A 26,877-nucleotide genomic window follows, 5' to 3' on the forward strand; every position below is an offset into this window, starting at 1 on the left:
TCGCCTCCCCCATAGGAGAGTACTGAAAGAATTCCCGGCCTGTATGATATTAAGGACACCTGAGCTTTTAAAAACTGACTGGCTTTGTTTTCAATCCGATGTAGGGATGCTCTTCGCCTGCAGTTTGCATCACCCTCAGCAAGGCTGGTGGAACTAGAACGGTCAGTTTCCGTTTGCGTATAGTCAGTTTCATTTCCAGGTTGTCAGGTAGTAGCACAAGCCAGTGGTGTTTGGCTTTCCCAGTATCTTACTAGGCTTGGGTGCCTGACTGGACCTCAGGAGATTTGGGTTAAAATTTCCAGCCTTGCCACAGACTCCCTTTGGCTCAAATCCTCAAAGGTATCCCAGGGGAGTTAGGTGCCTAAATACCTTTGAGGATCTGGACGGTGGCCTCTCTGTGCCTCAGTTCCTCATCTGCAAAATGGGGATAATGAACTTTCCTTTGCCCATCTGGTCTATTTGGATTGCAACCACTCTGGGGCAGGGGCTGTCATTTATCATGAGTTCACTCAGTGCTGAGGCCCTGGTCTCCATTGGGTCAGCTAAGTGCTACTGTAATACAAATACGGATTTCATGATTTGGCCAGAGCAATCCCCTCTGAGGCCTTACACGCCACCGGCCCCCTCCACAATCTGGAACACGGAAAAATTGTGACATCAGGTATTTGGGGGACATACTGCTACAGCCGTAATAATAACCCCTTACACTTCACTGTCAGCTTCCACGGGAGGATTAACAGACCAAGCCTCCCAGCCAGGCTGGTAAGCATTCTTATCCCCATTTTACAGATGGTGCAACTGAGGCACGAGGGGGGGGGGGAATTAAGTGACTGTCCCAAGGTCCTGCAGGGAGTCTGTGTCAGAGACAGGACCTGATCAATACTCCCACCCTATGCCTTCACCACAAGGCTGCCCTTCCTCGCCCTCTGCCAGGCGGGTCTCCAATTTAGTGTTAACCAGAAACTACCAGAGAGCAAGAGGTATCAGCTGTGGGAGGATAGAGCAGCCAGGGTTTGGAGCAGTAGGTGATGGATCTTGGTTCACGTTTATGGTCTGCCACAGACTTCCTCTGTGACATGAGCCTAGCCACATTGGATACATTGACACTTGGAGCTGGGCGGTGATTTCCAGGTGGAGGAGACACACATGGGCTAGCTCTGATCAGCAAGCAGGTTACATAGAGAGGGTAGCCCCTGGGTTGGCAGCCTCAGTATGTCCCTGGCCCCCAAGTGGGATGTACTGGGACCTGGCTGCTACTTTGTTTATGGGCAATTAGCTGGAGCCTGTCTCCTGAAGAATTCCCCCCACCCCCAGGTCCAGGTCTGGTTGCTCTGTGCCTAAACTCTCCAGCTGTAAAACAGGGATATAATACGCCCCCCCCCGCCCCCGGGTTGTGGCCAGGAGGATGGGGAGGCGCTGGCGGGATGGGGCCACCCCTGGGTGTTCTCCGCAGCCCCAGCCCCAAGCTGGCTCCCCGCGGTTTCCCAGGAAGTGCCTGGCACGTTACCGCTCGGCAGGGCAATAAAACGGTTGGGTGAAAATAAACAGGCGCAACCTGCCATTGTTTGGCTCCGGAGCCTGCGGGCGGGTCGGTTACTTCGCGGCGCGACGGGAGCAGGGCCAGGCTGCGAGAACCAGGATCGCCCCCCCCTCGCAGCTGGCGCCAAAGGGGGATGAGCTGGGGGGGCTGAGCCCGCTCTGCCCTGCCCTGCCCACCCCGCCGGGGGAACCCGCCCGCGGTGAGACTGAACCGCCCGCCCGCCGCGGGGGCTGCGCGGAAGTTCGCGCCGGCTCCCCGCGGGTCGCTGCTCCGAGCAAACCCAGCGGGCGGCGCGGGGCCAGCCCCGGTGCAAAGCAGCCGCAGACCCGTCCCACCGGAGCCTCCCTCCCGCAGCGCGCCCCGGCTTCCCCTGCGGTGCGGCGCGGCCCCTGCCCCCGGCCGGGGGGTCCCCCCCGCACCCCCGGCCCGGCCGATCGCGGGACCCCTGGGCCGACAACCGGGGAGCGACGGAAAGTTCAGCCCGCTCCAGCGAGCAGGGCGCGGGCTGCTCCGGCTAGGGAGAGACCCCCACGGTCCGCTCCCCCCCCCCCCCTGGCCCCGGGCAACCCCCGGCCCCGATCGCCGCCAGCCAGGGGGGAGGAATGAATGAGGGAGAAGAGCGAAAGGTGGAAAGAGCTTGTGAGAGAGGGAACGAGAGAGCGCGGAAGGGAGAAGGGACGGGGGGGAGAAGGGGAAAGGCCGAGAACGAAAGAGACATGGAAAGAGGGGAAAGGAGGAAAGTGGAGGGAGAAAAGGAAAGAAGGGGGGAGAAGGAAACGAGACTGAGAGGAGAGAGAGAGGTGGGAGAAAACCGAGACGGGGAAGAGGGTGAAAGGAAGAGGAGGGAGAGAAGAGTGAAGGAGGAGAGGGAAAGGAAAAGAAATGGAGAGAGAGAAGGGGACGAGGTTGGAGGAAAGAGGGAAGGAAAAAGAGGAGGGAGAAAAGAGACGGAAGAAGGAGAGAGAGAAAGAACAAGAAACAGAGGAGGGGGAGAGGTTGAAGGAAAGGGAGAGAGAGAAGGAGAGAGCGAGAAAGAGGAGGAGGAAAGAGAGGGAAGGGGAAAGCCCGCGGGAGGAGAGAGAAAGCAGCAGCCACGGGAGGAGGCAGAGCCCGGTGCCCGCTGGACGCGAGCCCACCCCCAGCCTGTCCCCTCGAGGACCCCCCACCCCACCCAGCCCCGCCCCGGGCTCGCCGGCCCGAGAGCCCCAGCGGGGCGCGGGGGAAGCGGCTCCTACCTGTAGCGCCTGGGAGCTGGGCAGCGTCTCCTCCGCCTTCAGGAAAACCTGCTGGCCCCGTCTAAAAAATTGAACAACCGCAATGAGTATGTGGGGCAGGATCAGGACCATGCTGCTCCCGGGCCGGCTCCGCTCGTCTCCCTCCTCGGCCAAGGCCCGTCCTGGCTCCGCCGCCGCCCCTCCCTCCCCGCCGCGGCCAGGGGCTTGGCTTCGCGTCCGCACCTGCTCCCCAAAGCGCCGGGCGCAGCGGGGCCGGCCCGGGGGCAGGCCGAGCCAGGCGCTGGAGCGGCGGCAGGCGGCAGGCACCGGCAAGGGGAATGCAAGGAGAGGGGTCCTCTGGGTCCTAAGCACCTGCAGGAGGGAGCCGGGCCAGCGCCCAGGCCGGGGGACTGGAGCCTGCAGCTTCCCAGCCAGTCAGGGCATGGCCCGTGGCAGACAGGAGGCTGGTGGAGCGGGGAATGCAACCACCCAGCGGGCTCCAGCCATGCTGCACACCCAGGCCACAGAGAGATGGGGGAGCCCGGCTTAGATCCCTGGTCCCTCACTTCTAACCCCCTCCCCTATCTAAAGAAGGATCCCTCAGCTGTTAGCAGTAGTAGGTCCTTTATCCTTAGCTGCTAGAGGGCCCCCTGCACAGCCACTACATTGCAATGTGCTATGACAGCAGCAGTTGAATTGTGCTAGTGCCGGGAGAAGGACACAGCTGGGGAACCGAGGCCCAGAGACATTAAGTGACTTGCCCCGGTTCATTGATGGAGTCTGTAGCAGAGCTAGGCATTGAACCCAAGTCTCAGGCCTTCGCCCCACCACCAGCCTTCCTCTTGTCCCGCTAGGCATAGGGGGCAGGAAGCAGTAGGGCCTGCCGGGGATCTGGGTGGGCCTGGGGCAGGCTGCTGTCCCTTAGTGCCTCCTGGAACCAGTTTAAAATGAGAGCGGGCCCCAAGCCGCAAAGTGTGACTTTCCCCTGCCTGGGGGATCTGGGGCATTGCCTGGGGCTCTGCTCTGGTTAGCGGGTGAAGCCATAGAGTGGATCCTGCTGGGCCATGGGTGGTTAGAGCAGGCGCCAGGAGAGCCGCCAGCAGCCTTGGACTTTAACCCCACCCGGTGTGCAGGGCCCAAGGATGTGCCCATGAGGAAACCCCTTGGCATGTGAGCTATACAATTAGCCTGTGGAACTCCCTGCCACATGAGAACTGGAGGGAAGGTGAATTCTCTCACTTTCCTGCTCGCCTGTGAACAAGACAAACAAGGGCAGAGCTGGGCCAAGACGCCAGCCATGCAGCAGCTCAGGCACCAGCCATCACTAGTATCTACCTGTTTATTCACACCCAGCGGGGGGCTGACAAATCCTGGGGGTTGGAGAAGCCCAGAGCAGCCTCCCCTCTGCCAGCACTGCCGACAATCAGTGGGGAGAGGGCCGGGCCTGGGCTGCAGGCTTCCACCCTGCCCAGGGATCGGGTCATCCACACATCACATTGCCTGGGGAGACGTGGGAGCCCTCAGGCAAGATCAGTTACCCCGATTGGTCAACTCGCCACACCCCCCTCCTGAGCATGCCTCACAAAAAGCAACCTGTCCCTAACCCGCCCAACAGAGCAGCCCACACAGCTCAGATCCCAACTCTGCACAAACTCCCCCTGTGGCCCTGAGCAAGGCACGTCGTCACTCCAGGGATCAGCTGCCTTCTGTCTGTAACATGGAGATCGTGATCCTCCCATTCTCCAGCCCTCTGCCTGCTTCTGCTGTAAGCTCGTAGGGGCAGGGGCTTGCACAACAGTGCCTCGCACAATCAAGCTCTGATCTCAGTCAGACTCTGGCGGCACTGGTGGACCACACATCATAGTTCGTTGATTGAAGCAATCGAACTAGCTGGCTTGCCCTTTGGACTCCCAAGATCAGAAATACCCCACCCCCTACAAACACGCACCCCGTGACCCCTGTACCATACTGAAGCAGTGCGAAAAAATCACCAGCCTTTTGCAGAAGCTCCCTTGCACCAATAACTTTGCCTTCCAAATCACGGCGCGTTAGCAGAAAAACTCCATGCTGAAAGAGAATCCTTAATTCAGCTTTCCTGCTGCCGGGACCCTTTGTGCATGTTTGAAAAGTTGAAGAGCATCTGTCCTTCCTTTCCTTTGACAAGCTCGCTCCCGACGCGGGGACCACCAGGGCACAGCCGCAGCAGAGAAACGTTCAAAGAGCTGCCACGCGTAGGTTTTAATAAAGTGATCCGTGTCCCTGGGAAAAGCCCCGGGCAGGCCACGAAGGAGCTGATCAATAAATAAATCAGCGGAAGGAGGGTTTGATTTCAGGTGAGCCGCTCTTCGCCTCCAGCGGCTGTTTGGCTTTGGAGCCTTCGCTTTGAAATATGGATCCAGTTACCAGGCTCTCGGATGCGTGCTGACTCCCAATTACCACGTACAAGCCATTGCTTTAATGTCTGTCTCCCCATCCCGCTCGCTTTCTGGCTGGAAAGATATATAGCGTTGATCCCCGTACTCAGAGCAACAACCCTAGGGCTATTCGTATACAGGGCCAGCGAACCTCAAACCTCCAGCGCTCAGGTCAAAGCATCTACCACTTGAGCTAAAGGAATAATTCCTCTAGCTGTAAGCCACTAGTAGGCTATTGTAACTGCTATAGACAGCCACTAGGGGGAGATATGACCAAACACAACACCCCCATGAGGTCTGGGAGTGTTATTACTATAGGTAAATAACGGGGTAAAATTACTCCCCAACAGCTACTGACTGGCCTTTGAAGGTAGCTCTCCTCCTACCCCCTGTGGCCTCACTTTAGGCCTATGATAGCTCGTTGCTATGGATATTGGCACAAAGCAAAATCTGGGCCCAGATTCGTTTGATTTCAAAATGTGTTTGGGGCGAAAGTTTAGACAAAGCGAGTAGAGCTCGGGAAACACCACCACGTGTCCTACAGCCGCACCGATAACGAATCCGGAATGATCACCAAGGGCGGTCTTGGATTCAGCTGCCAGTTCTGCCCCAGCTTCCCACTGTGACTGTGGTCCCCCATTACCCCAGACCCAGGGGATTTCGGGAAGCAACCTCCGCCATTGTGCCCCACTTCTGCATTAGGTTACCAGGGAACTCACAGACGTGGGTTGGCCAGTTTCTGGGGCGCCACCACCCGCTTCCTGATAGGCCACATGGTCACTGGCCACTATATATATAAACCTCCTGCTTCCATTCTGGCCTTGGCTAGCCACTGCCTGCTAGCGGCTGCTCGGACCCTCCTGACTCCGCCAGCCGCCGCTCCATACCTTCGCCTTGGACTGGATCTGCCAGCGAGCAGTCCTTTGGGGTGAACTTTGACCCCTGATGGGGACTGCCCCTTAACCCGCCTGACTCCTGGATAGGGCGACCAGATAGCAAGTGTGAAAAATCAGGATGGGGCAGGGGGGGCGAATAGGCCCCTATATAAGAAAAAGCCCTGAATATCGGGACTGTCCCTATAAAATCGGGACATCTGGTCACCCTGCTCCCAGGGGTTACAATGACCTTGGCCAAGTCACTTATCTCCCTGTGCCGCAGTTCCACCTCAGGACCGCGGGGATAACTGGCCGAGCAAAACGAGGTTTCACACTGACCTCTGTGCCTGCTCTCTCTCTCTCTGATACACTAATGCTGCAGCCAATCACTTCCAAACTTCCCAAGGCTGCTCTGGGCACCACTGGGCAGAACCCTATCGACTGGGGTGAAAAGCAGAAAAACCCAATTAGTGAGAACTTTCTGATGCCACCTCCTGGGTAGCAGTTTAATAAGCTGCTCTCTCTGATTGGGGTAAGTATACAGAGATATATACCAATCTCCTAGAACTGGAAGGGACCTTGAAAGGTCATTGAGTCCAGCCCCCTGCCTTCACTAGCAGGACCAAGTGCTGATTTTTGTCCCTAATCGGCCCCATCAAGGATTGAGCTCATGCCTGAGGGTTTAGAAGGCCAATGCTCAAACCACTGAGCTATCCCTCAGCTTGCAGAAGCAATGAAATGTGTGACACTCTAGTGCTACCTCCTTTGTCCTAGCCATTCAGACTGTAAGAGCTTCAGCAAAGAGAGTGTCTCCCATTATATGTATGAGCAGCAGCTAGCACAATGGGACTCTGATCTTAGTGGGGGGGGTCTCTGGGCAAGATGGGGAAACTGAGGCACAGATTAGGGAGACGACTGACCCAAGTTCATGGAGTGAGAGGAAGGGGTTCCTACGTGTGCTCGTTGCACTGGATCATGCTGCTTCCTGCTATCACCATCCCATAATCCTCCCTGCTCCCCCAGGGCCCAGGCCCTGCTATACTCCGCTCCCCGAGCCGTCCCATCAGATTCAGCGGCACTATTTGTGCTGCCATGTGCTATTGCGCAGGAGGAAGGAGAACAGAAGGTGGCCCCCCAGCCCTGGAACAAAGAGCTTTATGAACTCTTCACCTGCATTCCATCTCCATAATGACAAGGCTCGGTACGTGCAGCAGGCAGCTGTTCCAGCACTGGAAACGGATGCCGAACGCTCCAGCCAAGCCATCTCCATTTGCATGGTTATCTAACAACGCGGCGCCGGGAGCTGCGGCTTCTAGGATTCAGTGGGTTTGTCGTATTGATTGTTTAGATCCCCATCTGCTTTGGGGTTTTGCTCATTTGACTCGGAAGCGCTACGTCACGGCTAGCTGTTAACTAGCTGAATGCACGGATTGTGTTGAAAGAGATCTTAGCAGTACTCATACAGGCGCCGATGTGTGTGGGGGTGGGGGGGGTCCATTCTATGCTCTTCGCATAGGTCATTTGATTGTTATCAAGCCAGCTGATGTATTGACTTGCACGAAGACCCAGCCCAAGAAACTGAAACTCAGGAAATTTAACACCACGCAGAGGAAACTCTGCCACACAATGAGCAACTGGCCCACGGGACTCGCTGCCACCGCAAAGGCCCTGCTGTCAAATCCCAGGTCTCCGTCCTTCCCTTCCAGGTGCTCAATGGCCAGGGGCCAGGATCCCTGACAGAGCTGGAAGCTCATGGCGGAGAACTGCGGCTGACAACTTGGCTCCTCAGACTCAGTGGGACTATCTGCCCTCAGGATAAAGTTCGTTTGTGCCAGACACGGGGGCTGGTCCCAAACGAAGAACCGCCCCAAACCTCACTACCTTCTGCTCCAAGGACAAGGCACGTTTCCTCTCCTCCCCGCCACCACACACAGTCCCAGGTGTACATGGCGAGAAAACCCTCCCAGCGCACACAGGTCTCCCCCGGGAGAGGGTGAACTACACACAACAGAGGTTCGCTGTGTCACGTGCTTGGATGCTGCCGTCATGGGGGCAGGACAGAACAGACCCTCATCCGCTGGGGAGTTCTGCCTCACGGAGCAGGGACAGCAGACGCCAAGGGAATTGAGAGCACTCACTTTGGGGTCCGAGTGAGATCAGAAGGAATGAGGCCGGGATGGCAGCACCACACCCCAGGGCCGCCCGGGGGGGTGGCAAATGGGGCAATTTGCCCCAGGCCCCACAGGGGCCCCGCGAGCCCTGGCCCGGCGGCGGTCTGGGTCTTTGGCGGCATTTCAGTGGCGGGGGGCCCTTCAGGGCTGCCGAAGACGTGGAGCGACTGAAGGGCCCCACCAAAATGCCGCCGAAGCCCCGGACCGCCGCCGGGTGAGTACAAGCACCGCAGCTCCCCCGCTTTGCCCCAGGCCCTCTGAATCCTCTGGGCGGCCCTGCCACACCCTAACAGACCCACTGGCCTTCCCCGCCCTCCCAACGCACAAGCCAAGGGACTATGTGTCGGTTAGCAGCCCAGAACGTGGAGTTTTGCCTCCATCGAGTTTCCTCTTCTGAGCATCCCTCCGCTCCAAGCAGCCGGGCGCCGAGGGGCTGACACGAGAGAAGTGCCCCCGGAGGAGCAGTGCTCCATCCCTGCTGAGCACTGAGGGGCTTCCCTACCTCTGAAATTACCCAGGTCCTCTTGCTGTGAGGATCCGGGTGGAGACATTGCAAGGCCGGACTCCCTGGAGGGCCTCAGCCGGGTCAGGAATACGTGGGATGATCCCAGGGGAGAGGGCGGGCGGGTATCCGGCCCTCAGAGAAAGAGCTTCCCACTTCAGCTCTAGTTCTTACTGTCGTCAGCTCCACCTACATGTCCCTGTCAAACTGGCTTTCCCCGCTGCCTGTCAGACAGCTGCCTAGGGCTCCAGGCAGGGATTCGCCTGTGCCAGCAGCAGCACTGCAGGGCACTGGAGCCAAGCCGGGTAGACTCTGGGGTCATCAGCTCCCAGCATTCATGCACCATCAAGGACAAGATATTGCTCCTGCTCCTTTGGTCCTAATGTCCCACTCCTCAGGGGGGCGCCATTAACCCCCCGGCAATGTGAGGTTGCAACTCACACATGTTGGTTATACTCCAACCTGAGCCAAGCCTGGGATTTCACACACACAAACACACAAGCTCAAGGACTTGGGAAAGAGGCGTGAAAATCCTGCCTGCAAGTGTAACGTGGTGGAGCCATAGCCAGAGCCTGGCTGGGCTGCGGCAGTACCAGCTAGTGGTTAGAGTCGGGAGGCTGGGCTCTAGTCCCTGCTCGGCCATGTGGGCCAGCCTGGAGCGGTGCTGCCCCTCTCCGCGTTCAGTGCTCAGCCCCTGTCAGGATCAGTTCCTTAATCTCGCTGTGTCTCAGTTTCTGCTCCAGCCCCTGGATAACACTGAACCAGCTCTCCAGGGGCTAACGTCTGCCACGTGCATTGAGATCCAGCAGAACCAACCATGGAGTGGGGTGCACAGGGAACCTGGCTGGCTTATGCAGGGCGTTTTATCAGCCCCTCACTGTCCTCAAGCATTAGTAGCATCTCCCCACTCCCACGCCCTCCCAAACAGTGCCAGGGCCCCGGGGGTCAGCAACCCTGGTGCATGTAGCCTTGAAACCTCCTGGCAGGAAGGAGGCCCCACAGCCAATTAACCTGCTCTGGACTCTGGGGAATGCAGCCAAGGAGACTGTCCACCCGCCCTGGCCCCAATCTTCTGCCAGCAGAAGAGCAGTTCGAGGGTCTGATGCTGCAGCTGTGCCCGCAGAGCGGGTCTAATGCCTGCCTGGATCAGTATTTGATGCCTCGGCTTGGGACTCGGAGCGTGCTGGGACCGTATTTGCCCCTGCTCCCAATTAAATCTCATTATCTCGTTATTAAAATACTAGGGAAACCAGCCGCGGCGTCTCAGCTGGGAAGCAACATCCTGGGGGCTGCGGGAGCAGCAGAGCGAGCAGAGACTGGAGTCGAACCAAAGACAAGCTCCTCCTCAGAGTTTGCAGGATCCTGCTGCTCCTAAAGCCAGAGAGGGATGGGAATTCTACTCACCTTCCTCTCAAGGAGGCTTTGATGCTTAATTGATGAACATCCTGGTGCCTAGCCTGGCTAAAAGGCGCTGGAGGAAGGCAAAGGGTTGTAAAAAATCTGTAGCCCCCTGGAGGGGTATTTTTTTAAATGGCCTGTGTCATACAAGATTGGGTGATCACAGTGATCCCTTCTGGCCTTGGAATCACTGACTCTAAGAGCTCGTGGCACCAGAAGAGACGGAACCCAGCTCTTCCTGTTCAGAACCACAGGCCCCTGCCACTGGAGTTAAAGGAGAATCGCTGTTAGCAGTATAGGGCTTATGACACACAGCTGAGTGATTGCAGTTCCAGACATAGAGGGCAGTGGCACACATACACACTAACAGGCCACTTGCAGTATTATTCTTTGAACCAGATCAGACCGTTGGTCCAGCTGGTCCCGTATCCTGCCTCCAGCGGCGACCAATACCCCGTGCTGAGGAGGAAGACATGCTTAAGACAATGCAACTTCAACCGGGCTGGAGCTTGGAAAGCCGAATGGAATTCACAAGAAGTCATAAACAAACCCCTCGTGAAAGACCCGACGTGGAAGATCTCTGGCGTCAGTCTTCCACAAGCTCAGGGGCAACCCTAAATCGCATCTGCACAAACCATGGCAGATGCAGATACTTGCTGCACAAATGGAAACTTAAAAACTCTCCCGTGTGTGCCTGTGGTCACCCAGAACAGACTAGGGAACAGATAATGACTCAGTGTCTGATTCACAAATACAAAGGAGCCAGAAGCTGGGACTGAGCGACAGGGGATGGATCATTTGATGATTCCCTCTTCTGTTCATTCCCTTTGGTCTGACCCAGTCTCGCCATTCTTATGTTCTTATGTTCTGTTCATCACAGCAATACACTCTGCTACTCCAGACTGAATTCTTTGGCTTAGCCACCTGCATGTAAAATTATAGTTGTCGCTCTACATCTACCTCTGCCATCTGAAGAAGAAGAAGGTGAAAATCTCCTATGAGACACATGCACCATGGTGCAGTGCTAGACATTATAGGGAGATTCCTTCCTGATACCTCAGTGGATCCGCCCAATGGCCCTGACACGTGACATCCAATGACCACAACGATCACAGAACTGTGCACCGGGGACCGAGGGGTGGGGCAGAGTCCTCCTGCCCCCTGGCACTTATAAGGAGGGGCAGTACTGCCTGCTACCCAGTGACAGGCCTTGTCTGGCTAGCAGGGCCCCCATGGCCCAGCGGGCGGCCTTGCTCTGCGCAAAGGCAGCTGGCACGACTCGAACAGGAGCTGTAGGTGGCTGAAAGTTGCCTCGGTGAAGAAGAGGGGGCTCATAGTCCCCCGTCCCCAGGAAATCTCTGCAGGTGGGTGGGAACAAAGGCAGGGGCTCCTTGCCGCTGGTGTCTCCAGAGCAGTTCTTGGATTTCAAAGCCAAGGGAGCTTTGCCCCTGCCCATCAGCACAGACAGCGGAGAACTCCCTGATCCGCCGGCCTGCTCAAATGGGCAACATCAGCTCCGTGGAGCAGGGAGCGTCCCAGGCCCTGGAGCCAAATTTCCAGCACCCCAGAGATCTCCTCTCACATGGGGGTAAATCAACAGCAAGTCGCCTCAAGCCAGTGGAACTGCTGTAGTGTACGTGAGAGGACAGCCTGACCGCTACGGCAGGGCCGGCGCTTCCATTAGGCGACCCTAGGCCGAAGAAGGACCTGCTGCCGACGTGCCGCGGAAAACAGCGGCAGGCAATTGAGCAGCTCAATGAGTGCCACTGTCGCCTGCGGCATTTCGGCGGAGGGTGCTTCTTCGGCGGTGCGACGGGAGCAGAACCGGAAGCTCCCACGCGCCCCGTGGGGAGCGCACAAAATGCCTCCCCCCGAATTCTGCCTAGGGCACCAGAAACCCTGGCGTCGCTCCTGCTCTACGGTGTGTGACACTGGGGTTTGGCTCCATCTCTATGAGCTAATAGTATTGGAGCAGGGGACAGCCCCCAGCTTTTCACTCCCTTGTGATGCACAGAGCGGGAAATGGTAGTGCAGTGGGCTAGCTTATCTCTACTATATTCGCTGCTTTGCGTCTATTCAGCAGTCATGCAAGGAACCTGCAGGCCTGTACCCTGTAAGACATTGGCTCCAGCAGCGAGCCTGAGGCTTGAGGCCTCGAACTTCAGCACAGATAAACTTAGGTCGCTCATAAGTTTTGGGGAACTGGACGCAGAGTGTAGGGGGAATTTGTCCATAACGACATCAGCCAATCACAGAACACGAACTGACCCCAGCTTCTGGAAGGTTTTGGCCTGAACATCTGACCACCAAAGTGCCATGGCAACAAATTGACCTATATGATAACGGGGTGAAATCATAACTACACTAACCTATAGAAGGACACCTTACTATTGGTAAGGGGAGCAGATACAAATAAGGAAGTGGGGAGAAACCCCTATTGAATATGCATGAGACATGGTCACATCAGTGTAACATATTAGAGAAGTGGCATCCCAGGGCCGCAGGGGAGAGAGATGTAGGGCTTGGGAGGGGCCACAGCGATGGCCACTGGTGAAGATGTGTTGCACCTGTGCACATCGGGGGTCCCAACTATATAATAATTTGAATAATCCCCGGCCTGATCTTGGGTCGAGAACCTGTCAACCCTCAAAGTGATAAGTGGGAATTTTTATTCATAATCTATAGATCAGGCTACAGACTGGCGCCCGAACAGTGACCCCCAGCAGTGCGCAGGGGTAACCTCCCTACCCGGAATAGGTAAACTCACCTTGGGTAACATCTCAGTTAAAATCCAGGTAACCTCTCAGTCAGAATTTGGTGCCTTTCAGAAACACTCGCTGTAACTCACCAGGGACTTCCTCTCTTCCCCTCAGCTGTTGTTTCCCTTTTCTGGTTCTTTGCCTCCAGCCTACTGTGTCTGCTTTCCTTAGCAAGGAAGGGAGGGGTATGGCCTCCCGGGGGAGAGTAGTAACACAGACACGCAACAGAGGCAGGAGCGCTCGAGCTCTCGACCATCAGATTCACTAGGCATGCCAGTGGCAGGGCAGGACCCTTGTGGGTAACCGTCTCCCACCATTAGCTCGCCATGGAAATTGTAACCGTGTAAGGATGCAAGTGGGTGATGCGGGACATCGGCCTCATTGCACTCCTCGTTGGGTGTTACTGACTAGCCCCCGGGGTTTAGAATGTCGCAAGAAGGAGATTCCTTTATACATGTGTTAAGGGGGCTTTGCAAACTGGTTATAATTTTGAGGTGCCTATAAGAGTTAAAATGGCAGTCACATGGGGCCCAATGACCCAATGAGGTGGCAGGGGAGCTGATTGATTTATGTTTTCATTGCCGCCAAGAGGCCGCAGTAGTTCAGAACTTGTACGGTTCGGGCGACCTAATTTCAGTCCCCTCATCTCTCCTGGGCTGCGCCCAGATCCCTCTATCACCAGCCTCCCCCTTGCAGCTCCGCGGGTCCCGACTGGGGAATAACCTCTCAATCATCTACGAGCACATTAGCCATCAAGGGAAGAGAGGGAGTAGAACCCCCCTTCCCCTCTGCTTTTCTTGGGACTGGTCCACGTAATTGTTGAAACCGGCTAAGGGGTTAATTATTTAAGGAGGGACGACGCCTCGACATATGAATAGTGTAAAGTGCTTCAGAATGAGGTCAGCTTGTAAGATTTAACTGAGCTCATCTGGAGCAAGCGTTGGGGGTAAGTGGAGTAGTCGGCTGAGAATTCTGGTTGTCGTCGACCAAAACACAACATACAAAAATATATGAAAGATCACGGAGGAGGTTTCCTACGAACATAGCCGGGCTATTTTCAATCACCCTAACTGGTGGGGTTTGATCACATGTCTAATGTAATGTAACAACTAATGCTTGTCAGTGGGTAATGACTCAAATGAAAAAAAAAAATTGAGGAGCAACCAGACTGTGTAAGCACAGCTGTAAGTGTAAGCCCAACTTCCACCGAAACAGGGTGCTCAAATCCCAGGAGGCCAAATTAAATAATAATATAAAGAAAGGGTTAAATAAGAGCTATCAAAGGAACAAGGGAAAAATCCTTACTTACCAGAAAGTATCAAAAGCTTCGTTCCCCACCCTCCCCCCAGCACACGCACACAGGTCTTAAAGACTATTCGTTTAGCCCAGGGGTTCTCAAACTGGGGGTCAAGACCCCTTAGGAGGTCACAAGGTTATTGTGGGGGGGGGTCGCGAGCTGTCAACCTACACCCCAAACCCCACTTTGCTCCACCATTTATAATACTGTTAAATATATAAACAAGTGTTTTTAATGTATAAGGGGGATCGCACTCAGAGGCTTGCTGTGTGAAAGGGGTCACCAGTAAAAAAGCTGGAGAGCCACTGATTTAGCCCATACAACGTAATACACCCAGCCAACAGTCCCTGTGCCTTTAACTTGTAATTTCAAAGTAATCCAGCAGCAAAAATCACCAAGGCTTTGATCAGCAGCTAACACGTTGCTGGAAAGCGAAAGCGGAAGCGCTTTTGCACTCTGTGCCGGAGGTGGGGCGGGGGGAGAGAAGTAGGCAAAGAAAATTGCTTCCAACTTGAATTTGGCAGAGTAATATTAAAATTAGGAACCCGTAAAGCATCGACTCATATATGTCTATTTTAAAAATATATATCCCACAATTTAAAAGATAAGGTTCAGCATCCTTTTAGCCAAGGTTAGGGGAAGCCCCAGGAAAAGGAGCGAGGTAACACCCTTAGGGAAAATTCAAGCATTAAGTATTTATATTGTTTTGTTACTTGCATGTTTGTATAAGATACCTTCCTAATTTAACTCATCGGTTGTGCATCATTATTCCAAAAATACGCATCAAGTGAGTTGCAACTTCGGACTTACCCAAAGGAAGCCAGCAACATAAAATCTTTCTGCTTTACACAGGGATTATTCTTTTAAGGAAGTATCGAAGCCTCTCTCAAGTGACACGTAGCAGATTTTGCTACCCACAATATAGATCACGCTTGTTATTATAGGTCCTAATTCATCAACGTAAAATGTTAAATGTATCTAATTGCAATTTTGCCTTTTGTATTCCCTAAATAAATAAAGCACGTGTTAATATTTTTCTGTTTCACCCATTTCTGTTTTAATCTAGGATCTAAAGACTCAAGAAAATCAGGCTCCTGACTAAATAATCACACCTACTTTATAGGCAAACCAAGGTTACAAACCCAGGACAATTAATAATTCCAACCCTTAGGCTTCCTGGACCTGCTCTGAACAACAATGTTTAATCCCTGGGTGGTATGGTTTGTGATATGTTGGGATCAGGGGCGGCTCCAGGCCCCAGCACGCCAAGCGTGTGCTTGGGGCGACATGCCATGGGGGGCGCTCTGCCGGTCGCCGGGAGGGCGGCAGGCAGGCAGCCTTCGGCGGCATGCCTGCGGAGGGTCCGCTGGTCCCGCGGCTTCGGTGGGCCTGCAGGAGGTCCACCGGAGCTGCGGGACCGGCGACCGGCAGAGCGCCCCCCGCGGCATGACGCTGTGCTTGAGGCGGCGAAATGTCTAGAGCCGCCCCTGGTTGGGATTATTTGTGTGGATTAATTTTTATGTTTTGTGTCACGTGACTAGGTTCTAATTTTTCATATTTTGGGGAGGTTTTGTTACAACAACAATCTTTTTGCGTGCAGAGGTGTAAATAATACAATTATTAACAAGTAAAACATTTTTCTTTATGGTACCACACTATTTAGTTATTTGAATTAGAATCTAACTATCCTATAAGACACCTGGGGTGGTTCAATCTTTGCATAAATCATTCAGAAAGGTAGGTATGTTTGTCTCAATGACCAATTTAATTGGAACTAATTTCTATATATACATATTTATACATACATACATACTCATTTTGATTTGGAGTTTGTCAGGCAATGTGGCCAGTTATTTGGCAGTCGGGTGACCAGATAGCAAGTGTGAAAAATAGGGACGGGGTTGGGGGGTAATTGGCGACTATATAAGAAAAAGCCTCAAATATCAGGACTGTGCCTATAAAATCAGGACATTTGGTCACTCTGTTTGGCAGAACCCAGATTAAAATGTAGACGTTCATAGAGCAAACCACCATCATATTAATGATTAATCAGATTAAAGATTAATAGCTATATTACCGCGATAATGTTTTATAATGTAATATATTTTGTTTGGTTCTGTCATAAACAGTTAGTTAAGGGTTAAGGTCTCTTTTACCTGTAAAGGGTTAACAAGCAGTACCTGATGAACACCTGACCAGAGGACCAATCAGGGACAAGATAATTTCAAATCTCTGGGGAGGGAAGTTTTTTTTCTGTGTTTTTTTTTTGTTTGAGTTGAGTCTCTCTTTGGAGCTAAGGGAGTCCAGACACCTTTTTCAAGTCCTCCAAGATTTCTGCAGTATTGTTCATCTATTCAGGCTAGTAAGTGTTAAACAGGCAAACTAGTATTATAAGTTTATTTCTACATTTGCAATTGTGTGTTTTGCTGAAGGAATATCTTTATTTCTGTTGCTGTTACTTTGCTTTTACTGAGAAAGAAAAGGGGAGGGGGAAATCTCTCCAGGTTTATAAGTTAGACCCTGTGTATTGTTCCATCCTGGTATTACAGAGATAGTGTACTGTCTTTTTGTTCTTTTAATAAACTCTTTTCTTTTTAGGACTTGATTGATTCTTCTCTTGTTTGCATTTTCAAGGGAAGGGGAGGGGGAGGTGAGTCCCTCTTTGTGTTGAGTCAAGGATTTGACTCGGTGTGTAATCTCTCCGGAGCAGGCTGGAGAGAGGGAAGGGGGTGGAGGGGAACTGGCTGTTTCTCTCTCTCTCTGGTGAGATTCAAGGGATTTGAATCTGGGTTCCCCAGGGGAAGTTTTGGGGACAGGCAGTGTGTTACCCACTTTAAACTTAACTGGTGGCAGCAGAACCGGATCTAGACTAAGATTAGTTTAGAGGAGTCCATGCAGGTCCCCATCTTGGAACCCAAAAGCTCCAAGTGGGGGAGAAGACCTATGACAGGTTCTCATAATCAAACTCCACGTAAATATGAAGTCAAGTTCTACTTAAAGTAACATGGTATTAAAATAATCATTCACATCATCATCCCAACAAAGGGGGTGCCTATGTCTATAGTAGATGAAAGTCATAGACTCATAGACTTTAAGGTCAGAAGGGACCATTATGGTCATCTAGTCTGACCTCCTGCACAATGCAGGCCCCAGAATCTCACCCACCCACTCCTGTAACAAACCCCTAACCTATGTCTGAGTTATTGAAGTTCTCAAATTGTGGTTTAAAGACCTCAAGCTGCAGAGAATCCTCCAGCAAGTGACCCGTGCCCCATGCTGCAGAAGAAGGTGAAAAACCTCCAGGTCTTGTTAACTATTTGTGAATTTGCCCTCGTAGAATTTGGGACACTGTTTAGGAGCAGTGAAAGGAATGAAGCTGCCAAATTCAAAACTGGTAAATGCCATAACATCAAGTCTCACAGTGCTGTACCAGGAAAGAGACACATCTTTGCAGATACGCAAAGACAAGACCCTCGGAGAAGACCCAAGCCAAACCCAGCTCACAGCACCATGCTAACAGCACTGTTCCTCCTTTGCAGCAGTCTTGATGTCCTGACAGTTCATTCAGGGAGGCAGACTCCCAAGTCTCAGAGTTTGTACCATGTGAAGGGAGCAAAGAAAACAGACTTTGTTGTAAACCTTCAATGCTGAGCTCTAAGGAGTAACTGTGGTCTGGAGTCCAGAGAAACAGCCCACTCTAAGGATGCTCTTTGGTGCACTGGTGCCACCTTCAAAGCCGTATGATCGTGTCCCCAAGTGGCAGTATACTGAACGCGGGGAAGACTACCGATCAGAACATGATATTATAAAAGTGGCATACCAGGGCAGCAGGGGGGACGGATGTAGCCCTTGCGGGGAGGGGGGCACAGTGATGGCCACTAGTGAAGATAAGGCAGGTGCCAGTGATGAGGAAGATAATGGCTAACATTTCAGGTTGCACTGCAGGGGATGGTGGATGTTCCGAGGTACTTTCTGGATGTTCCGGAGTACGGATGTGCCAATGTACTTTCTGTATGATCTCTATCTACCTTACCGAGTTAGAGTGTCTGTGGCTTTGCTAAATGTATTCATAAATTATGTATTTGTAAATATAGCAGGGTTCATATAGTGTGAGTGTGGCACCTGTGCACATCGGGAGTCCCAGCTATATAATAATTTTAATAACCCTGGGCCTGATCTTGGGATGAGAACCTGTCAACCCTCAAAGTGATGACTGGGAATTTTTATTCATAATCTGTAGATCAGGCTACAAAATGGGCATCATTGTAATGCACTGTCTGAATGTGGACCACTGGATGGAATCACAGCTGCTCAAGCTGTGTGTCATAAGCCCTACACAGCTAATGGAGATTCTCCTGTAGCTCGTGATAAGGGCTGTGCTTTTTGAGCAGGAGGATCCGAGTTCTTTTCACCAGCATTACCCTCTCCCTGGCCTTGCACTGAAGTTCCTATTAGCCACTCAAACACATCCAGGTTTTGTGAGTGCACGGAACCGGAGAGTGAAACTGACTAGGAAGTGAAAGTGTAACTATGCCCAGCCGGGCGTCAGGCAGTCTGCAGAGCAGCCACTGAGCCAGTCTCGTCCCGCTGCCATTGCTGCTCCAGCACTCAGCCCCCTGCAGATGGGAGCGGACCCCCCACCTGGGTCAGGTTTTGGGGTCTGAATCCTGCCCGGGCTTCCCTCTGTCATTTGCACCCCGAGTTTGTGACAGGCCTGTTGGGGCGGATGGCAACGGTCGGCGAGAAGTGGCTGTGTGGAATGGAATGGAATGGAATCTCAGCCCTCCCCTGGGATGCTGCTGTCACACAATGTTCCTCACTCCCGCCTCAGGCACCCAGCTCCTGCATGCAGAGCCCAGGCCGGGCTTAGGAAGAGCCTGTGTAGCGTCACAGGGCAGCACATGCTGGGTTCAGTTCCTAGGGGAGCTAGAGAAAAAAACCCCACAGGGGCTGCCTGTGCTCAGCAGCCTCACTAAAGCAAACCCCCTCCCCCCCTGCCCCATATATTCCTTAGAACTGAGCCCTGCCTCGTGTCACCCACAAGAGACGCCGCAAACCCAAGAGCCTGCGGCCTGCGGAGTATCTGGAGCTGTGATGAGCTGAGACATCAAACCAGGCATGGCTGGAGGCTGTTTGGGGCCCTCGGAGAAGAGAAACTGCCCAGAATCAGGGTTCCGGGCTGCACGAACTGGCTGGCTGGAGCTTAAAGCCCGGTGCCCAGATGCTCCAGGGACGGGCAAACAAAGTGAGTGTGTGTGAGAAACAGACAAATGGGGGAGGGGGGCTGTCTCTTTGTATGCGGAAAAGCAGAGCCTGGCTTCCCTCTAGAAGCCCAAGAGAAACCCAGTCCCTAACACCCACCAACCAGGGCATGGTCCAACTTCTGTGTCATCGAAATCTGGATCCATCAAACGCCGGTCGGGGCACCCTGCCTTCTGCACTGAGCCGCCGGGGGGCTCCCCCTGCAGGTAGAACTGGATAACTGGTAACCCAACCAGGCCCACGCAGCCGGGGTAAAAAAGCAACAGCAGCAAAAGCCTCGATAATGTCAGCCACAGGCCAGCCAAGCTACCGCCTGAGTGGGAGCAGCCAGAGGGGTCACACCCAGGCGCCCTCCAATTGCCAAGACTTCCAAGGGAAAGGGCTGGTTAAGCTACCCAGGAGGCAGAAATTAAAACCACTGCTGAGCTGGTGGCCCGAGAGAAATGCTTGTTAGGCAACTGCTGTGCATGGGGGTGAGGTGCCAGCACCCGTCAGAGCTGCCAGCTTTCAGAGGGGCTCACTACAGGTCCCAGGGCTCTTTTCAGAAGAGGAGAGGGTGCTCTCCCACAGCCTGGGCCATTCTGCTGATCTCCATCCCATCTTGCTGTTGGATACTGGCTGTCTCGCGGTTTTTGGCTTAACCCATGTTGCGCTGCACTGTTCAACAGCTGCCACGTTCCACCCCAGAGGTGGCTGCATTGGCTGACGTGATCTCTATACACTGCAGAAGTTCAGCTATCCAAAATTCATTTATATCCCCAGACCCCTGGCTATCTGACCATAGGATATAATGACCTGGGAGATCCCTTCCAGTCCTGAGGCCGGGCCCCTGCTATCACAGGCAGCCTCGCCATATCATCCCATTCATCAATTTATCCAGATCCATCTTAAAGCGAAGCAGGTTATTTCTCCTGCTCCTAGTGGGAGGGATCTGGCCACCACTAGAAGGCTGGCAAGGTCAGCAGGGCATCGCATGTAAAGGCAAATGGAGGAGATCTTGCTTCCAGCCCTGCACATACAGATAATAAACCAAGGGACCCATTGACTCCGGCACCACAGGGCTCAGCTATAGTGCAATGCACTGGCTTTGTGTTGTATGGGAGTGTGATGCTGCCCTCTAGTGGCTCAGCCACAGAGAGGCTACAAGGCATACTACTGCTAGCCACATGTTTCTCCTCAGTCCCCCCTGCAGTTGGATAGAGTCTCTTTCACTTCTGGTGCTAAGCTGCTGCATTGCCAGCACTTGGAAGCACTGGCCAGCGCTACTGGCAACTTCGTGGCATCTTACGTCCAGCTCACAACACGCCCTGGACTCAATGGGCAAAATAGGATCGGACTGAAAAAGCCAACATGAAAATCACTCCCACCCCAAATCGGAGCTCAGCTTCCTTTGTTCCTGCCAAACTCCATGGGTTTTATGCTTGTCAGATGGGTTTCTCTCTCCAGCGGATTTCACATTCCCATCAGTTTATTCTGTTGTATGCAAGAGGCTCCCCCCACATACATTTACCATTTACCAAGTCACATCTCATTATCTGCTCTGACATTTGCTTTAATCTATGGCGATGGTAATTTAGTCGCAGGTTAGTGCGTTCCTCTGCTACAGCTGGTTGGCACAAAAGGGAGAGGGCAAAGTGCCCTAGGCTGCTATCAGCTTTCATCACCACCCTCTTATTAGCCACATGGGGTGTTTCACCGGCACCCTCTGGCTGAGGCTCTCAAAGCGCTTTGCAGACTGCAGGGTTAGCACAGCGGCGAGGGAAAGCTGGAAGGCTAGGCGAGGGAGAGAAGCGGAAGGATGACCTAGTGGTTAAGGCACTGGATCAGGTCTCATCAGAGCTGGATTTAAGTCCTGGCTCTGCTCAGATTCCCCAGGTGACCTTTGGCAAGTTACTTAATGGCTCTGTGCCTCAGTTTCTCCCTCTATAAAAAGGGAGCAGTAACAATCCCCAGCTTGTAGCTAGAGCTTTTCATCAGCAGATCACAAGGCACTTTACACAGGAGATCAGGACCACCATCCCCATTTTACAGGTGGAGAAACTGAGGCAGGGGAAGGTGAAGTGACTCACCCAGGTTATCCAGCGGGTCAGTGGCAACACTGGGACTAGAACTCAAGTCTCCAGAGTCCCCATCCTGTGGGCTGGCCAATGGGCAATACTGCCTCCTTCCCTAGCTCCCACGGTGTTCTGAGGCCAGATTCTCTGAGGTCTGTGATGCCATAACTAGCTAGAGCCCATTTCTCTAAACTCCCCCGGCTGTTTCCATTGGGTTTGCTTGGGATTGGCGCTGGAGGTTGCAGGTTCAATCCCAGCTACTGTGATGCACATAGCCCAGGGTTAGTTACTATGGTGATCTGGGACCAGTACCTAGGCAGAGCTGATTGCATGCTGCGAGAGAGATGCTGCAAAACCTGGATGGCAATCCATGCTGCAAACAGCTCCTGGGCTTGGGGGATACTCCGTCCTGGGGTCCCCTTCACTGCTGCCAAGTGGGAGGAGGCGGCGTAGAGATGCAGGGAACAGAGTTATTGTGTCAATGACATTTTAAAGCTACTGCCCCCAGTGCTGCATAGGGGGTGGGGGGAGAGCGACCCTTGCTGGCCAGAGGGGGATTCACACCCCCCAGAGCTGCACCCTGTCACTCCCAACTCCACTCTCGCGTGGCAGGCCCTGCGTCCCGATCTCTGGCAGCTGCTGCGTGGGACCCCGCAGGGGAGCAGCCTGGGGGCAGTGGTGTCAGTCTGACACATGGGACGCGGGGTGGGGCGTGAACCGATTCTCCACCGCAGGCTGCGGACAGCTCCAAGCAGCCATCCGAATGCGGATTCCGGCAAGAGGAGAGGCTCAGAGAGGAGTGGGGCTAGAAACCAGTCACCCCGTCTTCCCCTGCCTCCAAACAGGACCCCCAGACACAGGGGCAGCTCTAGGTATTTTGCCGCCCCAAGCACGGCAGGCAGGAGGTCCCCAGTCCCGCGGATTCAGCAGCACGCCTGCGGGAGGTCCGCCGAAGCCGCGGGACCAGCGGACCCTCCGCAGGCAAGCTGCCGAAGGCACCCTGCCTGCTGCCCTCGCAGCGACCAGCAGAGCGCCCCCCGTGGCTTGCCGCCCCAGGCACGCGCTTGGCGTGCTGGTGCCTGGAGCCGCCCCTGCCCAGACGTGTGGCTGCCCAGGCACTGTGGCTGCTGTTTGGGACACACTGGCCGCCCCAGAATGTAACGGTCCCAGCTGGGATTCAGCCAGGGCAGCAGGGCAAACCCCCGGAAAGTCCCCACGGATACTAATTGGGGTAAATACAGTCCAGTGTGCCAGCAGCAACGGCAGCCAATGGGCACTGACTCCCGTCATGCACCAGGGGCATTAACCCAGTGCTAGGAATGAAAATCACTTTCCCCAGCGCATCTCATCTCGGCGACCTCCTCCCCCGACCCCCTCCCCCTGGGGCTCTGAAGAGAGCAGCTGAGAGGCTGGCAGGTCCGCTGGGACCAGGAGGTGGTTCTGGGCAATGAGAGGAAATCCAACGGGGGCGTGGGCACATGCGCCTACGGGACGGGGGCATCCTGGGGTTGGGAGTCGGTGGGAGACAAAGGCTGAGATTCAGCAGGGCTGCCCAGAGGATTCAGGGGGCCCGGGGCAGAGCAATTTCGGGGGCCCCTTCCATTAAAAAAAGTTGCAACACTACAGAATACTAGAAGCAGCAAAGAATCCTGTGGCACCTTATAGACTAACAGACGTTTTGCAGCATGAGCTTTCGTGGGTGAATACCCACTTCTTCGGATAAAGCTCATGCTGCAAAACGTCTGTTAGTCTATAAGGTGCCACAGGATTCTTTGCTGCTTCTACAGAACCAGACTAACACGGCTACCCCTCTGATACAGAATACTATATTCTCATGGGGGCCCCTCAGGGCCTGGGGCAAATTACCCCACTTGCCCGCCCCCTCTGGGCGGCCCTGAGAATCAGACTCTTTTCTTATGCATCCCAGCTGAATCCACTCACGCGTTGGGTCCCCAATACCAGGGGCCCCAGGCTGGGAAGGAGAAGAGACTTCTCCTCTGGACTCAGCTGGAATTCCCACCGTACCTGACTCAGAGAGCTGCTTTTCTGTGCAGCCACCTGGCCCTCCCGTGACTCCAGAGTCCAGGTCAGGATTTAGGGACACCTGGCATGCGGCACAAGATGGGACTCAGACAGCAATGGGGGAACCACAGGGTCCCTCTGCTTATAACCAGCAGCCTCAATACCCAGTCCCCTGTGTATCGGCTACAACCAAGTCCTGTCTCTTCTCCCAGGCAGAAGCTCCTAGAAGCAAGTGCTAGGCAGGGGAGAGGGCCCCCCGGAGCAGCCACCGGGATTTGCAGGGAAATCAGGGCTGCACAGGAATAAATTGGAGAGGGCTGGGGGGTGGAGAGAAACCCAGCCGGAGTAGGCTCTTTGTTTAACAATATAATTGTTAGATATTTTTAGTCCCCCGCAGCACAGCCGCCTTCACAGCCAGCTCCCACGCTAGGGATAAAGGCCCCGTTGTGATGGTTACAGGCGTAATGCACTGTGGGCATGTGGGAAAGGGTACACGGAAATTAGTATTAATTATCATTAGTAAGCCATTTCTCCAGCACCTTTCCCAGGCAGCGAGGCGCTTTCCAGACCCAGGGAGCGCTTTCGCTCCGCCCAGCGCCGACTGGCAGCCGCCTCTGGGGCAACACCATGCGACAGCCCGGCCCAGGAGCTGAACAACAGGGTTGCCACTGGAAATCGCAGGGAGTGGGAGGCTGGAGATGGAATTAGACCAGGACACCAGGGAGTGTGTTAAAGACAGGCCCGGGCTGCAGAATTGGGGTTCAGAACAGAAATCCAAACAGCCATTCCGGGGCGTGGGGATCCCAGAGTTTGGTTTGGGGCCTATCTCTGTTAGACGCCCCGGCGGCCGTGGGCTCCTTAATGACCCCACGTGGCCAGGATCCAACTTTCACATCTGATTTGAATGCCAGCACCTCCCATTGAACGGCGCCCCCTAGTGCCACGCTGGGGCATTGGCGCAGTACAAACTCAGCAGGGAAGGTGCCCCCTGCTGTGTCACCCAAGGCGTTCTGTGCACACAGCACCCCCTAGTGCCTCACTGGGGCATTGTTGCAGTACATACTCAGCGGGGACAGCGCCCCCTGCTGTGTCACCCACAGCGTTCTGTGCAGCATGGTGCCCCCTAGTGCCTCACTGGAGCATTGGCACCTCCTGCTGTGTCACCCACAGCATTCTGTGCAGCACAGCGCCCCCAAGTGCCTCACCGGGGCATTGGCGCAGTACAAACTCAGCGGGAACAGCGCCCCCTGCTGTGTCACCCACCGCGTTCTGTGCAGCACGGTGCCCCCTAGTGCCTCACTGGAGTATTGGCGTCCCCTGCTGTGTCACCCACAGTGTTCTGTGCAGCACGGCGCCCCCTAGTGCCTCACTGGGGCATTGGCGCAGTACAAACTCAGTGGGGATGGCGCCCCCTGCTGTGTCCCCCACAGTGTTCTGTGCAGCACGGCACCCCCTAGTGCCTCACTGGAGCATTGGCGTCCCCTGCTGTGTCACCCACAGTGTTCTGTGCAGCACGGCGCCCCCTAGTGCCTCACTGGGGCATTGGCGCAGTACAAACTCAGCGGGGATGGCGTCCCCTGCTGTGTCACCCACAGCGTTCTGTGCAGCACGGTGCACCCTAGTGCCTCACTGGAGCATTGGCGTCCCCTGCTGTGTCACCCACAGTGTTCTGTGCAGCACGGCGCCCCCTAGTGCCTCACTGGGGCATTGGCGCAGTACAAACTCAGCGGGAACAGCGCCCCCTGCTGTGTCACCCTCAGCGTTCTGTGCAGCACGGCGCCCCCTAGTGCCTCACTGGGGCATTGGTGCAGTACAAACTCAGCGGGGACAGCGCCCCCTGCTATGTCCCCCACAGTGTTCTGTGCAGCATGGCGCCCCCTAGTGCCACACCGGGGCATTGGCGCAGTACAAACTCAGCGGGGATGGCGTCCCCTGCTGTGTCACCCACAGCGTTCTGTGCAGCACGGCACCCCCTAGCGCTGTGCAGGGCACTGGGGTCACCATCACTGCTTAACTTTTCCCTTTAAAGTCTCCCATCCAGCAAGCAGCCAGGCTGTGCCCTGCTGAGCCTGCCAGATCTCCTGGGTGTTGGAATAATGAGCTGAAAAGACAAAGAATGGCCGGCTACGCTTTGCAGCAAGAAGCGTCACGTCAGATCCCACCTCGCCCCCACACAAAGGGTGACCGTAAAGATTAAAACTGCCTTGTCAATGTAATGATCCCCTGCTACAGTCCTAAGGAGGGACACAACCCAGGGCCTTCAGCATCACCACGCAGGCCCCTGTCACTGGAGTGTCACTTTGACGGAAACGGGATAAGAGCAGTAATAGAAATCAGCTGTGTGGGATCAGCCGCTGGGGGGGATGTGACACCCTCAACCCAGGGAGTTACCCAGAGCAAAAACTCCCTGGGAAACCTGCTAGCCCAGGGGTGGCCAACCTGAGCCTGAGGAGGAGCCGGAATGTACCAATGTACATTGCCAAAGAGCCACCGTAACATGTCAGCAGCCCCCCACCAGCTTCCTCACCCCATTCCCAGCACCTCCTGCCCACTGGCAGCCCCACCAATCAGTGCCTCCCCCTCCCTCCCCTTATCTCCGATCAGCTGTTCCCTGGCTTGCAGGAGGTTCAGAGGGGGAGGAGTGAGGGCAGGGCAGGCTCAGGGGAGGGGGCAGGAAGGGGTGGAGTGGGAGCAGGGCGTGTGGCAGAGCCAGGGGTTGAGCAGGGAGCCTCCCCTAGCACATTGGAAAGTTGGCGCCTGTAGCTCCAGCCCCAGAGTTGGTGCCTGTACAAGGAGCTGCATATTAAGCTCTGAAGAGCCGCATGCGGCTCCGGAGCCACAGGTTGGCCACCCCTGTGCTAGTCCATGTCTGAGAACCACCAGCGCGGATCTAACCAAGGTAAGTTCATAGATTAACTAGCCAGAAACCTCCTGTATAACACAGGCAGGAGAGCAGCCGGTCTTGATTTAAAAAGTGTCAGGGATGAAGAATCCACCACGACCCTGGGAAATTGTTTCACTGGTTAATTAACCTCACCATTAAACATTTACACCCTATTTCCAGTCTGAAGTCGTCTAGCCTCAGCTTCCAGCCATGGCATCTGCCCCTGCTAGACGGAAGAGCCCATTGTTAAATAGTTGTTCCCCACGTCGGTACTTATCGACTGGGATCAAGTCCCCCCTTGACCCGCTCGTCCACCGGCTCTTACTGAGAGGCTGCCCGGGCTCCCCAGCGCAGGGGAGTGGAAGGGGTAGTTCCAGCCGGTGACGTGGCTAAAGCCTCCCCTTGTGCTAATCCACATCATGAGAGCAGGTTGGATGGGGGCCGAACCCCACCTAGCCCAGCGTCCTGTCTTCCGACAGTGGCCA

At 54.6% G+C, this 26,877-nt stretch overlaps 1 protein-coding gene across 1 annotated transcript in view; it reads right to left on the reverse strand.

Moving 5' to 3' along the window:
• The window catches only part of PDE2A (phosphodiesterase 2A), a 360,750-nt gene that overhangs the window by 265,715 nt on the left and 68,158 nt on the right, over positions 1–26,877 (reverse strand). Inside the window, exon 2 of the mRNA XM_045022966.1 lies at positions 2,776–2,836. Within this exon, the coding sequence (XP_044878901.1) occupies positions 2,776–2,836 (61 nt within the window). The remainder of the gene's footprint in view (positions 1–2,775; positions 2,837–26,877) is intronic.

The sequence above is a fragment of the Mauremys mutica genome, chromosome 1, assembly GCF_020497125.1.
Source record: "Mauremys mutica isolate MM-2020 ecotype Southern chromosome 1, ASM2049712v1, whole genome shotgun sequence".
NCBI lineage: Eukaryota > Metazoa > Chordata > Testudines > Geoemydidae > Mauremys > Mauremys mutica.